Genomic DNA, 18,536 nt, shown 5'->3' with positions numbered 1-18,536 from the left:
CAGGACGCAAAACGCGCGCGACGCGCCAAGCGGCAAATTAAGGCCAGCCATACATTGCGCTCGACCAACTGCCCGATTCGACATATTTAATTACACAAACGGGTCTACCGCGATATAATTTCATTGTTTTTACCTTAAATTCCGATACGATATGGACATCTAGTGTCAGTATCAAAAGTGACGTGTTCGTTTGAAGAAACGTCATGTTTAACAATGACATCTAATCCATAACGTTTCTAGATCTATTAATTGACGTATCTTAAAGTTCGAATTGGGCCGTAAATGTCTGTCTTGATTTTTCGCTCGCCGCGCCGCGCGCCCCTTGCGTCCAATCCGCGTTCCTCCCGTCCTTCAAAAAAATAATATCAAAACCGTCACAAGTTGTTTAATCTGAATCCAGCCTAAGGTACAAGCGTTCGTCTTTCGTTCGTTCGATTGCATTGGGAATCCGACAAGGCTGGGTGATGTAAAACTGAAACTCATTGAAGTCAATGGCTTCGACAAAAGGTGGAGACTTGAATTGATTGTGCGCTATCGACAAACTAATGTTCAGGTATGATTATTATGCTTAGTTGAAATATTATATTCCAATATCCAGCATTACTGCCGTATTCGAACTTCAAGATATTCACAAGACGTCTCTTGTGTCGTCACACGTACTAGATCCATTCTAGATACATTATAGTTTAGATATCAACAGTGTGCTGCAACACACGCTGAGGTTCGCTCCTTTTGTACCCTCCCCCGTATATATATCCCCCCTAAATAACTAAATAAATCCCCTTAATAACTACCCCTAAAATTTGGCCTCGTAATCGTCTAGCTAACAGTTAGGACCCCTCGAAGTGGACCGCGGAAACCTAGATCCTTTAATGAGTGATGCTAATTTTGGGAGACTGGTTTTAATCGTTATAATGACCTATCTAGATTTTATTGAAAGAATATCTAAAATACTAAAATAATTTATTACGTAACTAAGGAATAATTGTAACCATTTTATTTTATTATAAAATTAGAAAATTCTACCAGTTTTATAGCGTAATGTAAGTGTCATTAATAAAACCAAAACTAAAACGATATTGAAGAATGCCGCATATATGATAAAATAAATATAAAAATATTTGTTGATAAAATCCTGCTACGCCTATTAAGCTTTCGGGATAACGTCGGAGCAGCACTCCTGAGTTAAGCTCATTTACACCCTAGCATTTCAAGGTTAATTAAAATTAACTATCATCTTCTAAACGATGTGTGATTAATCACACGTGCTGCTTCCAAACGGCCGATGCAGGTCGGAAAGCTCTTAGTCCGATTACAAAATCAATCGAATCACCTAGCCTACCATTTTAGCCGGAAGGGCTATGACCAACACTTCCGCAACCTAAGCGCACCTAGATGATGATGGAAAGAAGTGTCAAAGTATCCATCAGTCATCAAAGTTAATCTTTTTTACATTCAAAAGCTAAGGATACGAATCCTTTAATAATCCAATTTCCCAGAGCTAAGAGTATAAGCAGTAATCTGATTTTTAGAGGTATAAACGAAGTACTAAGTTTATTTGCTAAAAATTAAGCTTATAAGACTAAGAATATCAAGATGAGTAAGTATATTTAGCTCGAAATACCCTCTAGATTACTTCTGCCTGCCAGAGGTTCCCTAAAACAAACCATTCTTCGATTTTCTATCTCAGAAAAGTCTGTGTTCCTAAACCCTGCTTGATATTAAAGAATTTGATTTGTATATACCTTAGAACCTTGATTACAATACCCAGCACTTCATTTCTACTCCAGAAGACCAGAATTGTGATAGATAAAATTAAAATAATACCTTTTACCCAAATAAGTAGGAGATTTAGATTATTAACCACCTTATACCGCATGATTTAAAATATCGATACCATATTTGAAGCCGTTAAAAGAGAAATATATACCAACCTAAAAGAAACCCTATATTTTAGTGTGTGATTCTACCCTATACCTACACATTGGCCCTAATCTAGTATATTCAAAGCACAGATCGCACTTACTGTGAAATCCAGGAAACATAGGAACGAGGAAGTCTAGGTATCAGTACAAACACTTGATGCGATTCGTAGGAGGTTTAATTAAAGACTGAAAAACTACAACTACCCTATACCTAAGTAAACATATTCTAGGTGTACCCACATACTTATACATATATCACACCTCCCTTCTTAATCTCTATAGACCTTGAACTAATCTACTTACTAAGTTATAAAGAATGAAATTATTACAAAGAAATTATTGCAACTTTTTATCGTAAACAAATCTATATCTAATTGTAAGACCTTATTTACTAACTGTCTATGCTCCTCTCACATAAATTTAACTCGTAGATATTAATCTATTTCTAGCTTACGAATTCTGTTCGGTAAAGGCCTGAGGTTCAGCGGGGATCGCCGCAGTGGCGGGGGAGACGGACGTGGAGGAGGGGCACCAGCCACATTTGTCTCACTAGTTTCAGCACTTGTTACTTCTTCCTTTTGTAAAGGCTGCGCGTTTCCCTCGCCCACTTCCGTCTGCTGGCTAGAGTGCGCGACGCCGTCCTCAGCCCCTGGCGACCGCTCGTTAGTCTCATTGAGCTCTTCAGGACAAGGTACAGTCGATAACCTAGATCTCCGTCTGATTTGATCAACATGCCTAAGAACCGATCTTCCGTTACCGCTATCTAAAGTGTATCTCCGCGAACCTTCGGCACCCAGCACCGTACCCCTAACCCATTTGTCGTTACCGGTATAATCGCGAGCCCAAACCGCGTCCCCAGGCTGAAAGTGACGTTGCGTACCGCCTGCGTTTTCGATCTGCCGCTGCTGAGCCGAACTAACCCGTTTCTCCAGCGCAGTCTCGCTGCGAAGCAAATCTAACCGTGAACGTAATGACCTTCGCTGCAAAAGCATCGCCGGACTCTCCCCTGTTGTACTATGCATGCTATTCCTGTATGCCATGAGATAAGTCTGCAGTGCCGCGTCGACATCGGTACGCTCTCTAAAAGCCTTGCTAATCGCACGTTTACATAATTTCACAGCATTTTCCGCGGCCCCATTCGATGCTGGATGGTATATTGGAGAGAAAGACTGTTTTATGCCATTAGTTACCAGGAAATGTTTGAATTCATTACTCGTGAACGGTGGACCTTGGTCTGATACTAATTCTCTTGGCAATCCAAAACGCGCGAAAGTTGCTCTTAGTTCTTTAATCACAGCCCCTGCGTTCGTCCTAGGCATTTCAAATATTTCCAGCCACTTTGAACTCGAATCTATTAGCACTAAAAACGTTTTTCCCTTGAATGGCCCCAAAAAATCTACATGTAGCCTACTCCAGACGTTGGTTGAGTAAGGCCAAGGGCTCGGAGGTGCATGCGCAGGCGCCGGCGCCTCCGCGGCACATGTCTCACACTGCCTACACTGCGCTTCCACATCGGCGTCAATATTGGGCCACCACACGTAACTACGGGCTAAGGCCTTAGTCTTTACTATGCCCATATGACTAACGTGAAGCTGCTTGAGAACTGCTTCCCTCAAAATTGCTGGCACCACCACCCGGTAACCCCACATTAAGCAACCTCGGTCTACATACATCTCGTGGCGCCTTAATAGGAAAGGTTTGATCTCTTCATCTTGACACGATGTCGGCCAGCCTGACTGCACATACGCCAACACCCTGCTTAAAATTACGTCACGTGACGTAGCGGACTTAACTTGCTCGTTAGTTACTGGTAAAAAATCTTCCACAAAATTAAGGTAAGTTACCTCCTGATTTTGTTTCTGATCTTGACCTCCTTGCGGCAGCCTCGATAACGCGTCAGCACAGTTTTTACTTGAAGGTACGTATTCAATTTCATAATTATAACCCGACAACAAAATCGCCCAGCGCTGCAATCGAGACGCCGCCATCACCGGGATACCTACTTTATCTCCAAAGATGTATGTGAGTGGCTTGTGATCTGTCCTCAATATAAATTTACGACCGTATAAATATTGGTGAAATTTCCGTATGCCGTACACTAAAGCTAACGCTTCCCTATCAATCTGCGCGTACGCCCGTTCGGCCGGGGTGAGCGTACGCGACGCGTAAGCCACCGGTCGCTCGCCCTCTGGCGTGAGGTGCGATATGACGCATCCTATCCCCACCCCGGATGCATCTGATGTCAGAACTAACGGTAGAGAACCCGAATAGTGCACTAAAACTTCACTCGAAGTCAGCACTTGCTTGACTTTGTCGAACGCTTCCTGACAACACGCGCTCCAAACAAACTTGGTCCCGGCCTTTAACAAATTATACAAGGGTGTAAGCAAGGTACTCACGTTTTTTATAAACTTCGCGTAATACATTATCATGCCCACGAACGCCCGAACCTCAGATACGTTGCTAGGTGCCGGAGTATTCACTATGGCCCTAACCTTATCCGGACACGTATGGACACCCTCTTTGCTAATGACGTGCCCCAAATAATTAATCGACTCTTCAAAGAACGCGCACTTATCTTTTCTAACCCGCAAACCACATGCCTGCAATCGCTCAAATACTTTATATAAGTTGTCGACGTGGGATTTCGTATTGCTACCCGTAATAATGACGTCATCCAAAAATACACCCACGTGCGGCAGGTCAGAAAATAATTGTTCTAGATGTCTTTGGAATATTCCGGGGCTTGATGACAGGCCGTACACTAAGCGGTTGTACATAAATAACCCCTTGTGAGTATTTATTACCGTGTACTTTTTAGATTCATCTAGCTCAAATTGTGCGTATGCCTGCGAAAGATCAATCTTGCTGAAACGCTCCCCCCCATGTAAACGTGCCAATAAATCCTCCACCCTAGGTAGCGGATAACGGTCAACCTCTAAAACACGGTTCAAAGTCAATTTAAAATCAGCGCAGATACGTATGTTACCGTCTTTTTTTACGACCGGCACGATAGGCGTGGCCCAGTCGGAGCGGTCGACGGGGGTGAGCACGCCGTCGCGCACCAGCTGCTCCAGCGCGCGCTCCACCGGCTCGCGCAGCGCGTACGCCAGGGGGCGCGCGCGCAGGAACACCGGCCGGGCATCCGCACGCAGGTGGATGCTGACCTTGCCGCCGGTATACCGCCCCAGGCCGTCCGCAAAAACTTCAGAGAATCTGGAACTGAAAGCACTATAATTAAACTGATTGTTAATTACATTATTCACTTCACAGTATTCCGTCACTGGAATTAAATCTCTAATTATATATAATTCATATAACCATTGTCGACCGAGCAATGTACTTTTGCCGTTTCGTATTATAAACAAATCCAAGTGCTTTTCTATACCTCTAAAACGTACTAACGGTCTTATCAGCCCTACCGGCTGCACCCACTCGCCCGTTAAATAACGTAAATATAAATTACATTTCATTAACGGTAAATTACTAAATACTGCTAAATACATTTTTTCACTTATACATGAAACGGCACTGCCCGTGTCACACTCCATATCCATATCTATACCTTGTACGTTTAATTTTAACATAATCGGTTTATATGCTAAAGCGGATAACTGATTTAAAGTCACAATAATTACCTCGTCACTGTCTTCACTGCACGCATTTTGCTCATCCACTACGGTGTTGGTAATGGCATGCACATCGTAATGCTCTGTCACATTGGGACACATACGCTTTAAATGCCCCTGTCTATTGCATACCCTGCATACATAACGAGTAAATTGGCATCCCGCCTTGTCGTGCGCCCCGCCGCACGCGCCGCACTGCTGGGCGCCGCGCGCCGGGCCCCTGCTCCGGCCGCCGCCGCTGGCGCCGGCGCGGCCTCCCCGGCCCGCGCGAGTCGCCGCCCGGCCCGCTCGCTGTCCCGCCTGGCCTCCTGCCCAGCGCGGTGTCATCGCTTTGCACTCCACTGTGCCTGCTCCGCTCGACGACGGTCCCGCGCGACCCTCCACGAGAGCAGAGTCTTTTTCCGCCGCCTCCATACTAACCGCCAATTTATACGCTTTTGCAAAGTCCAACGACTCTTCCGTAAACAACCGCTGGCGTATAGTCTCACTCTGTAGTCCACAAACCAGCTGGTCACGCAAACTGTCCTCTAACCAAGTCGTAAAATCACAGTCTTTTGACATTTGCTTTAACACGGCCACATACTCCGATATAGACTCGTTCGCACTCTGCTTCCTATGCCGGAATTTAAAACGTTCAGCTAAAATACTTGGCTTAGGCTGTAAATGTTTTTCGAGTATCGACGTCACTTCTGCAAACGTTTTGGTAGATGGTTTGACGGGCGTGCACAAATTCACTAAAAGTTCGTAACACTCAGCTCCCATCACCGTAATTAACGTTGGCACATACATTGTTTGATCAATTTTATTCACTAAAAAGTATTGTTCTAAACGATCTACATACAGCCTCCAATTATCCGTTCCCATTTTAAATTCCGGTATTTTACCGACCGCCATTGCTCGACCCGGCGCCGTCTCACTCATTACAAAAAAACTAAACTCGCGTTATCAGTTCGCTCGCGCACAACTATGTAAGTAGTTATAAACACAACCGTAACGAATTGGGATCCAGATTGTCTCGTCGCCACTGTGAAATCCAGGAAACATAGGAACGAGGAAGTCTAGGTATCAGTACAAACACTTGATGCGATTCGTAGGAGGTTTAATTAAAGACTGAAAAACTACAACTACCCTATACCTAAGTAAACATATTCTAGGTGTACCCACATACTTATACATATATCACACTTACCATTGACCTAATGCTTTGTAATATACACGAGTGTGTGACCCTACGATAATCTGTAATCATTCGGCAGGCGAAACCGAGAAGGCAACCTACAGGCCGGTGTGATTGTGTCCCTCCATGGCGATTTGCACAAAGGCAGGGTGGCAACATGGATAACACAGGTCCCTATTGTGTCTATGAATGGTATAAATAAATATATTTAATATACAAGGTCTCCAAATACTGTAGGTTTCAAATGAGCAGAGGTTACCCTCAATGGCGCGCACGTGACGCCCTCATTCTAGTCTAGCAGTTGGGCATTGGAGGCCAGGAAGGGAGAGATATTTTCACTATCTATGTTGTTAAAAAGATAGTGCCAAGTTAACCCTTATCTTGGTAACAAAGCGACTCCTAACCGTTCCCCTTTAACACCGCAAGGTGGAGAGCGATTAGTCGGACAAACTGTCAGTCCAAGCAATGATCTGACTTTAAAAATAGCAAAAAGACTCTTTTAGAAAGGTATGAGAATATCTAAGTTTACTTTTACAAAAAGAACCCCACGCAAAATATGAAATTCCCTCAAACAACTGCCATTCTGAATCCATGCTTTGTAACGGTCTTTTACCCCCAAAGCTGAACCCAGAAACACAGCATAGAAAACCGTATTAAGTACACCCAAAGCCAGAGACACTGTTAGCCCAAGATCGGAGAATGAATAAGTCCTCTAGCAACGCCCGCTCAGCCTTATATAATATCCAAATGGCGACAAACGTTTCTAAGCTTCAAGTAGAAAAGTCACATATCCCCGTTTGTTTACTATCTGAAAATACTTATTCCCTGCATATTAATACCCATAATCGTTTAATGCTAGCAAGGTTGAGCTATCAACGCAGTCATAAAAATAGCGACATGATCCTCTTAGAAGTAAAGATCCTAAATCCTTGTTTGTTTACTAAGCTATATGCCGCACTCTTTAAAGCTCATAATCTGCAAAAACCAACGGAACCATTCCCGAACAATAAGACCATAAAAATGGCGACTGAACCCATACGAGAAAGATTTTAATTCCTATTTTATTTACTTAAGCCGTATGTCCTACATATTAACGCTCATAATCGATTAATGCTGATGAAGTTATTTTCTAACGATACCTACGCACACATTCTCAATAATAAAACATCCAAAAGTATGTTTGAGTTAACATTTTTCCCTTTATGATTCCAAATATTGCATCTGTACCGAAATAATTCATGTTTATTTTTATAATAATGTATTAAACATATAATAGAAGTTAATTATTTAATTATTGTAACTTGTTATCTACCTCACGCTTTTTGAATTTTGCGGTTTAAAACTATACCTAGACGTCACCGCGCCTGTACTTGTCAATGTCAACGACCTCTCTTACTGTCAAATGTTTTCGTAAACAAATCCTTGTCGTTATTTTTGTTTTCACTAAGTCAATTAGCAATTAATTTAACTGTGGATACATGTGATAAGGACTAGACTATGAAATCAAGTGCTTTTAGTTACCTTTGTTTAGAAATTCAATCAAAATCGTGAACGTAAACACACGACCGGCAAGAAAACTCCCGGAAGCTTTCCTTCACCGTTAAAATGTAAGTTTTATATTGATAAATGAGCTTAATACTATGTAAAAGGCATATGGCCAGTCACATCCGCCCCCAATTTAAGTGTTTTATGAATTACTTCAGGAATTTATAAAAAACTTTAATTTCCCCTAGATAAATCGGATAATTTCCCTCCCTTTTTAAATGTGTGGTGTGTTTTCCAATACTAAATGACTGTTAGCGACTCAGCTTTGAAATTAGGCCATCAGAACTCTGTCAATGAACCATGACCGCTTTTTCCCCAGCCACCTCGCTTCACCAAGAATATCAGGTTGTGAATCTGATAAGCTAATAGTTAACTCGTCCTTGCCAGCTTACCCCGGTGCACCGAGTATTACTCTTGTCTCTACCCTTTGCGCCGCACACTTCCGTAGAAGAGCATAAGATGAGGCAGCAAAAACCTCCCAAGCGAAACGAAGAGACCTTTAATTTCTATAAGTACGAAGCTTTCAAGCTCCATTGCCAGAATTCAAACCAAATTTCATTGCCCTATCACCCTCAGCCATGTTTTCTTGGTGCGTGTCTTATACTTGAATAAAATATACCGACCTTTAAGTTTGTTTGGGTGTGTCTTTTTTTTTCATTAAAAAACTTAAAATTGACACAATTAGGTACCTCAATATGGCACACCAAAATTATTTTGACCTAAACCTAAGAATCATTTGATCAAGTAGTAGAAAAATGATAATTACGTATAATAAAGAAAACAAAAAAAATATATATATTTAATTAAATCTTGAGTAGAGCCTCGTCCTTCTAGACGCTCACGGCCCATGATAATATGTCGAATGTCGAATATATCTCATCCAAGACAAGGTGTGTAGAATTCGTAAGGGGTTTATTACCTTGTAGAGTATATAGCCACAAAATAATACCCATTTGGAACGGGCCTTAATCCAATGGATTCTAACCTACTGATAAAAATTTTCTGGCTATTTGTGTATTCCCCGCCCCCCCTTTTGTTTCCCAGCAAAATCCGACAAATCTAGTCTGGATTACCCTCTAGCCTTTGTCTATCTGCACCGATCCATTCTTAACAACATATAAGTCCATTCCTCTACTAGGCATCCATCGTCTTATATACACCTCACACAAAAATTCTAACATACTCATAACTTTAAGCTTGAGCACTCAAGTCTTCATACTTCCTTCCTCAGACTCCGGTCCGCTTCGATCTGAACAGACAGCCAAAACTCTGATAAGTAATCCAAATAAAATAAAAATAATTTTAAGTCTACATGTTATTATATTCAAACTAAAAAAATAACAACCCCTATCCCGTTTTGATTCAACATTAACCTTTTAATTTTATCCCTATATGATAATAAAAAAAATCTTTTGGCACTTATCCTGAGCCTACCCTTTAATTATTTTGAGCCTTAAGCGATTAAATCTGTCATTAACTTCAGGAATTTTATTTGCTATTTATTTTGACCCAATATCGCCAGAACCGCTCCCGAGATCCCCTTTAACTCAGTCCAACTACCCCCAGCTTGGCGTTGATAGTACGCTGCCACGTATGCGCCGACCGACCCCGTCGCCTGATGTAGCATTAGCAAACTACCATAAATGCTGTAAAACATACTCAAATGATGATACTCAAATAACGTCATTAAGTGACCTAAATTGACATGCCATATTATTACATTACCTACCCCAATTAATATTTCTTATAATGTTGTACATACATGGATACAATAAAAAATTCACCCCAAATAAAAATATCTACGAAATATATAAGAATAATTTCCCTTTACGAAACATTGGGCTTAATTTTATTTGATCTTAACTATGTACCTTATATTAAAAATATTAGAATATAATAAAAACCGTTTTGAAATTGGCATACTCAAAGAGAGGCCTATGCCCCGCAGAAAGCGTCAAAAAAAAAACTGATATGATGATGATTAAGTTTTAAATTTACATAAATTGTGTATTGATCGTTCATAACTTCCTCTTCTTTCTTATTTCCGGAATATTGTATGTTGAAATTCCTCTTGCGTCTTGAAATTCCTGTCGGCAGTTCTTAGAAAGGTTGTAAAAGGTAGCAATGATTATTGTTGCTCGCGATCTCCCTAGCAGCTAAAGACTTCCTCTTCTTATCTTCTACAAATTGGTAGCACAATCATCTTGTCATGAATATCCGGTTTCCAGCGAGCGATGTGACTAAAGTAGTCAATTATCCCGAAATTTCACTCTACTCTGTATTCAAACGCACGTTAACTCACTTAATTTGATCATACTTAGCATAAAACCCGAAACATAATAATATTAGACATCTATATTTCTTAGGAACTAAGTAAGTGTTCTTAATCTCTGACCGTAATTCTTTTATTCATAACTCCATCTTCAGTTTTATTACTAAGCTACATAATATCCAAAACAACTTAGAAAACATAGTAAGAAAGATAAGACCACCAAATAAAAATAATTTAAATAAAATGAAGCCATAAAATTATCAAAATAAAATTGCATAATTGTCTCATTAATTAAAACTATTTCACACAAAAAAAAAATTAAAACGTTTTCACCATGCGGGAATCGAACCCAAGACCTCAAACATCTAATTCTCGTACTTTAGCCCACAGTAGAGACCACTAGGCTATTAGAGGGTGTTCTGCCTTTTCGCAGAACTATTTTTGGCAGAATTTCATTTGCCAACCAACATTTCGCCGACGTTTCACTTTGACAACTAACGATTAGCAAATTTTTGTATGACAACGTTTCAATTGGTAGAATTATTGTAAAGCAGATTATTATAACGCCTCTAAACTTTTGGGAGACTTATCATTTGTCAAATCTTTCACTTGGTCGAACAACTCTTGGACGAATAACGTTTCGTTGAAGCTACAGTTCGCTTTTCATACATTAGGCAAGTTACAAATAAGAAAAAGATACATACCAAAAAATCTAAAATGTCCGAGTTGTTCGACTTTTTATAATGTAGGTATATTTTAATATTTGAAGCCAGTGGCAGCGAGCGAGCGAAGCGAGCGAGCAAGACCTTCCTGGGCAGAGCCGACTTGGATATGGTTAGGTTAGAAGACTAGTCTTCGAGGTTATTTTTTTTTCAACAACCTAAAAAACGTAATTACACAGCAACTTTCGGGTCAAATATCCCAACTTTCGTGTCAAATATCTCGGCCATTTTTGATTTTAGAGAAAATTTATTCCTACAAAACGGCCCCCCTTTGGCACAGTCTGACCAAATGAAACAATTGGTAGACAATAAACAACTAAGTGTATATTATGCCAACTAAAACATTCTACGACATGAAAGTTGGCATTTTGAAAATTGGCATTATAAAACACAGACCAAACGTTTAGTTGGTAACTGTGCGGTTGGCAAATGAAAAAAAACCATTTGATAAGTTGGGAAATGAAAATTCGGCGAAATAAAATTCCGCTAAACGTGAGTTGGGAAGTGATAATCGGCCATACCATTTTCGGCGATAAATAAGAGAACCCTATTAGAGTGTTAACTGGCTAGCCAAATTTAGCAATCACCTTTTGAAATTATTTTATTTTTTAAATGTCGTCTTATAAATACAATGAATAAGTTTTTTCCATTATATGATAGAAAGCTAAAACGGTACGCAAATATCTACACATATATACAACCAAACTTCACGAAATTCTTTGATAAACGCTCTTAATCGAGAATAATGTAGATAAAAAAATCAAAAGAGCATTATATTAAAATTTTGGAACGTTAGAAAGATTATATTTTAGTCCTATATACTGTGAACAAGTGATAACATATTTCATTATAATGAGATAACCTAAAAATGTTCCAGGCTTGAGAAAATTTTCTACTCACGTGTTAGATGCACATTCCTTGATAATTAGAACTATTTCCACCACTTTTACACTTGACAAACTTAACTCACTACACTATTTCACTATTTTATTATAGATTTACTACAGGAAAACACATGATTATCGTTTTGTTTACAAAATGCACTCGTTACTTGCGGCTGCAAAATGCACGTAAAATAACCCAATTTTCACTCGAATACGCGTTTGTACTTTTTCCTGAACCTACTCCCGGATAGTATCTACGTTTGTTTTCGTCCAAAACACTATCCATTTCATTTTATCACTGCCTCATACCATAATTTCGTCCAAAACCAAAGTTGTTTTGTTTACGATTCCTGACATATTTTATTTTAACACGATTTGACTAAAAAACATGGCCCTAGCTTGTTAATATGCACTTCACGAAACCTCACTATGATTCTTATTTGTCTCACATAAAGAATTCCATTATTAAAACCAATCTACAGTCTTATTTAACGATTACTAAAAAACAAAACACAAGTTCCTGTTCACAAGTTCCGAGAACTGTCAAAACTTACAAAGACGTATTTTCTTCAACTATACTTGGCAAACCGCGTTTGTCACTAGCAAAAGCGGCAAACTCGAAAATGTATGCGTGAAAAACTGTTTTTCATTACAAATAACTTAACCCCGCACATTACGATTAATTGTATTCTATTTTATGGATTTTTAGAACTTATCCTTTTATCTATTTCTAATGTCTAATAGTATACGAATAAATTTAACAATAACTCTTCAATAATTGTTTTTGTGAGTAGCAACACCATTACGATCGTTATCTATTACCTTCCGATATCTATGATCTTCCGTCATAGATGGTAGTATCCTATAGATGTACTATACGCGTGCGACAGTGAGGGACACAACATACGCAACTGCATAATACTGTGACAAGGACAAACAACAATAGCGCTTTCGCTGTTACTCCTACTGAAAGATATATAAGACTATCCTGTTCTGTCACCTAGTGACAGTAGCGCCACAATTACGATCGTGTAAGTAAATTCTTTTTTTTTACAAACGGACTTCCGCGTGCTTACGCAATGCGACGAAATTCAAAAACACTTTCTAAAGGCCCCTACAATACTCGAAACACAACCTACGCAATTTGGTCGGGTTCATTTGTTTATCTACGAATGAATTATAGTGAACTCAGTATGTTTCCAATAAACTACGTAAATACTACGAAATTGAAATAAAACCCCATATATATTATCATTTAAGTTTTTATTTTTATGTAGAATGATTTGAATGATAAAACGCAATTTTACAATGTGAAAAACTAAATAATCGATCTATTGATTGATCCAAACCATAAGCTATTCTAGACTGAATGTTCTGCAACTTCTACATTTAGCGATCTGAAATTTTGTCTATGGCAATTTTACCAACTGTCAATCTCCTAAATTCCGTTGTAGGTTGTATTTTTTCCTGCAAAAAAAAAATGCTTTAACAAATATCCAGGCAAAAATTATATTGCTGAGCTAAATTTAAGGACAGAACGGTAAATAGAAAGTCTCCGAAAGCGTCCATAATGATTTCCATCTATCGAAGAACCTACAAGATGAAGAAAATGGAATTCAGATCATTACACGAATTTGCTTCTACTTATTTCATGAAACTAAATGGTCAAGAAACCTAGTGTCCGTATTTCTGGTCCAGCGTACTTAGTTACTTATTTATTTTACGTGCCTAAGTATCGACAATGCGAGTGTGACAGTGTCAGTGAAATACATCCAAAGTTGGGAATCGTTTCTACAAACAAGGTAAGATTATGTTCTTGCTTCTTCTTTAGACAAGTTACTGCCATCAAGACCCTGTTAAATACACTTGCAAATCAGCAATCAGAAAAGAATTGTTCGCAATTTGACCTACCTATCATTAAATTTGTTTTTCTGACTGATCATACCTGTAAGGCTAGCATTAGTTTCTTCACTTTCAACGTTCTACTTATAATGCTAACGCCTAGTGGATTGTATTTCCTTCTTCATACTCTTTATTCAGTAACATAAACGCATTTCTTTTTGAAAAACGAAAGAGAACAAAGTAAAATCTGTATTTAAAAAATAACATGTTGATTTTCGTTTTACGCTGTCTAAACTAAAACATACCACTAGACCTCCACTACACTATTTGTATTACAATAAGATTTAAAAGCTATGTTTGATGTTTCAGTAAGCTGTCAACTCTATTAAAATGATTCTTCGGTGCCTAATATATGAAAACTGTTATCAAAGAGAAATAAGTTGAAATTATGATGTGGAAAACTCCATTTGCTGATTTTGAAGACTCTTTCCTGACTCTTAACAGTAAGTATAACTACCCTGTTACCATATAAATACCCGTAGGCTTACCCTTACTGTACTTGGAATTTTAAATGTTGTCGCTCTAAAAGATGGTTCGGCTAAAATTATTTTCCCTGAAATAAAAGTGTTTCGAGCTTGGAAATACAATATATTATAAAAATCATAGATATATAATAACGTCAGCTAAAATAAACCTGTTTATTTACATGTTCATGACAACTGATGATGACTATGTATTTTCCTCTTGAAAATGACCCCGTAGATGTTGGTAACTTAAACAAAAATATGTGAACATAAATCTGGACCTGCCATAATTATTCCTATTGTTGCAATAAAACTTACTGTTATGTATAAATAATGAGGGCAGCTTTTGACATTTGTGTACAAAGTGTGGTAGCTATGAAAAAACAGAACCTGTGAACCCGGACCAGTACATGTATGACGAGCATGTGAGATGTACAATAAAGAGTATTGTATTGTATTGTACATGTGCTTGGACCCCTAAACTGAGAGTTATATTACTTACTATGTATGTTCAATTTTTCAGCAAACAAAACCAACTCCGATGACTGCCCGCTACCCAGTGACATTGACAAATTCCCACTGTTGCCCACAAAGGCCCCTCCGAGTGCTTCTACACTACCCTAGTAAGTATAAAAGCAATTTCTAGACTTAATCCTACTTAGAAAATAAATAAGTTGAAATTTTTCCATTTGTTCTACGAAAAAAACTTGAAATTTTTATTTTTTCTGTTTTCTTAACTGTGATGACCCTACCTGTAATAAATAATAAACACTGTTAGTGAGACTTATAAGTAAAATTTCTTAAATATACCCTACTTTAGCTAACTTTTCCATAATTCCTGTTTCAGTGTTACCCGGAGGCTGACTTTGTCCCGGAGTGTCTACCAGAGGATATACCTGCCTTCTCTCTGCATCTACTGACTGCTTCCATTTATGAAAGGTATTTCATCTCATTATATATATACGTAACTCATTATAAACTAACCAACTCATGATTTATGATGGACACTATTATTTCAAATGCTTGAGCGGAGAGTTCCCGATGAAAGAGTGATGAGTTGAAAACTGTGCTTAGCCTACATGCCCTATTCTAAATCTGTTGACTTAATCTAGCTTATTTGTTACCTAACTATAGAAATATGTCCCGCAAGGCAACAATTCTCAAACTTTTTTGGAATTTTTGAAAAATATGAATCACTGCTTACTTTTGTATTTTAAATCCTCCTTCCATGGATGTATTTATGCCTATTTTTACTATGTTATTATATTGACGATAATATTGTTGAAATTTGGGAGAGCACATGTAGTGCTGTACTTATCTAAACTTAAAACACCTGTAATAATACTATGCAAAAGACAAACCCAGACTGGTCTTGTTGAAGTAGCCACTTATTTCAATACACTACACACGCATTAAGATAATATCGCGCCCCCGCGAATGGATATCTTAAGAAAAATGTTGACGTATTGCCCAGCTAAAACTGACTCTAAAGAGAAGAAATCTAAAGCTACTTATGCTACTTTGTTTTACCTGAATTTTCTAATGTATCTGTCTAACTTATTTCAGTCTACCAAGACAATGCTGATACATGAAGACTTCTGTTTGCTGGCTTCATCTCAAGAATGTTGCTGCAAAAATGGCTGTTATCTACACACAGAGAACTACAGAAAAAATTGAACCCCCCGTTTTTCTTCATGTTAGGTAGTTTAACCAACTGTATACTATCATTTGACCATAATCAAACACGGTTTAGAAGTAACGACAATAAAACTGTACCTACTGTAATCCTAAGCAAACCTGTGATGATATACCCACTTTATAGTACAAATATGCTTATGTATGCACACTGTTTGCCTAGGTGCTTAGCACATAACCTATCCTAATCGATTTTAATGAAATTACTTGAGTAGCTTTGAGAATGAGTGAGGAGGCCCACACTAGGCAGCTCGCTGAAGCTTTAGACTAATATGACAAAATAATACACAGTAATTACACATACTTTAGCTCTTATCTAGGTAAATATTGTGACGTTTAGGGTTCCGTATCGAAGAGTATGTAGATAAATTTTCAAAAATGTATATGCTCTACTAAATCTCTAATGGTTTGCAAAACTTTGCCGACTTATAAAGTGGGAAATAAGAAAGTCGCAGAATACGCCCCCTGTACCTTGGTATTATTCCGTGTAAATGAACTGTTACACGCCCCCATAACTTTCGAGTAAAGCATGACTTCTTACACAACTAGATACTTATTTTAGATAATATTATCTTAAGTCTATTTGCAACGGCGTCCTAACCCTGTCTATAGTAACCCTGTCTATAGTAACCCTTCTTACTACAATAGAATAATAATAAAATATTAGACCATTATATTTTATAAGCTACTCGAGTTTTATTTTCTATCTGTACATAGTAACTATGGAATGATAAATTTAATGTTTCATGACTTTTATTGAAGACCTTTCAACGTGTCAATAATAACTATTGAATAATAAAATTAATGTTTCACGACTTTTATTTAAGACATCACAGAACTACCTAAAAATAAGCATACTCACTCCGTTTTCACGCCAACAAAAGCCATAAAGGCTACTTATACGTAAATATTTCTAGAAACAAACCGTAGTAATCCAGGTAAACTATATCCTGAGTCACTTGCACCAAAAATGTACCCTCCCCCGTATATATATCCCCCCTAAATAACTAAATAAATCCCCTTAATAACTACCCCTAAAATTTGGCCTCGTAATCGTCTAGCTAACAGTTAGGACCCCTCGAAGTGGACCGCGGAAACCTAGATCCTTTAATGAGTGATGCTAATTTTGGGAGACTGGTTTTAATCGTTATAATGACCTATCTAGATTTTATTGAAAGAATATCTAAAATACTAAAATAATTTATTACGTAACTAAGGAATAATTGTAACCATTTTATTTTATTATAAAATTAGAAAATTCTACCAGTTTTATAGCGTAATGTAAGTGTCATTAATAAAACCAAAACTAAAACGATATTGAAGAATGCCGCATATATGATAAAATAAATATAAAAATATTTGTTGATAAAATCCTGCTACGCCTATTAAGCTTTCGGGATAACGTCGGAGCAGCACTCCTGAGTTAAGCTCATTTACACCCTAGCATTTCAAGGTTAATTAAAATTAACTATCATCTTCTAAACGATGTGTGATTAATCACACGTGCTGCTTCCAAACGGCCGATGCAGGTCGGAAAGCTCTTAGTCCGATTACAAAATCAATCGAATCACCTAGCCTACCATTTTAGCCGGAAGGGCTATGACCAACACTTCCGCAACCTAAGCGCACCTAGATGATGATGGAAAGAAGTGTCAAAGTATCCATCAGTCATCAAAGTTAATCTTTTTTACATTCAAAAGCTAAGGATACGAATCCTTTAATAATCCAATTTCCCAGAGCTAAGAGTATAAGCAGTAATCTGATTTTTAGAGGTATAAACGAAGTACTAAGTTTATTTGCTAAAAATTAAGCTTATAAGACTAAGAATATCAAGATGAGTAAGTATATTTAGCTCGAAATACCCTCTAGATTACTTCTGCCTGCCAGAGGTTCCCTAAAACAAACCATTCTTCGATTTTCTATCTCAGAAAAGTCTGTGTTCCTAAACCCTGCTTGATATTAAAGAATTTGATTTGTATATACCTTAGAACCTTGATTACAATACCCAGCACTTCATTTCTACTCCAGAAGACCAGAATTGTGATAGATAAAATTAAAATAATACCTTTTACCCAAATAAGTAGGAGATTTAGATTATTAACCACCTTATACCGCATGATTTAAAATATCGATACCATATTTGAAGCCGTTAAAAGAGAAATATATACCAACCTAAAAGAAACCCTATATTTTAGTGTGTGATTCTACCCTATACCTACACATTGGCCCTAATCTAGTATATTCAAAGCACAGATCGCACTTACTGTGAAATCCAGGAAACATAGGAACGAGGAAGTCTAGGTATCAGTACAAACACTTGA

General features: G+C 38.1%; 1 protein-coding gene across 1 annotated transcript; it reads right to left on the bottom strand.

The window, feature by feature from the left end:
- Positions 1 to 2,083: 2,083 nt before the first annotated feature.
- On the bottom strand, positions 2,084 to 6,523 carry LOC134672775 (uncharacterized protein K02A2.6-like). Its single transcript, XM_063530717.1, has one exon. It carries the CDS (start codon positions 6,473 to 6,475, stop codon positions 2,360 to 2,362), a length of 4,116 nt encoding a protein of 1,371 aa, XP_063386787.1. The 5' UTR covers positions 6,476 to 6,523; the 3' UTR covers positions 2,084 to 2,359.
- Positions 6,524 to 18,536: the final 12,013 nt, after the last annotated feature.

This window comes from Cydia fagiglandana, chromosome 17 (assembly GCF_963556715.1).
Source record: "Cydia fagiglandana chromosome 17, ilCydFagi1.1, whole genome shotgun sequence".
Classification (NCBI taxonomy): Eukaryota; Metazoa; Arthropoda; class Insecta; order Lepidoptera; family Tortricidae; genus Cydia; species Cydia fagiglandana.
Note: the sequence above shows the minus strand (reverse complement) of the source record. Positions and strands in the feature narration are given on the sequence as shown.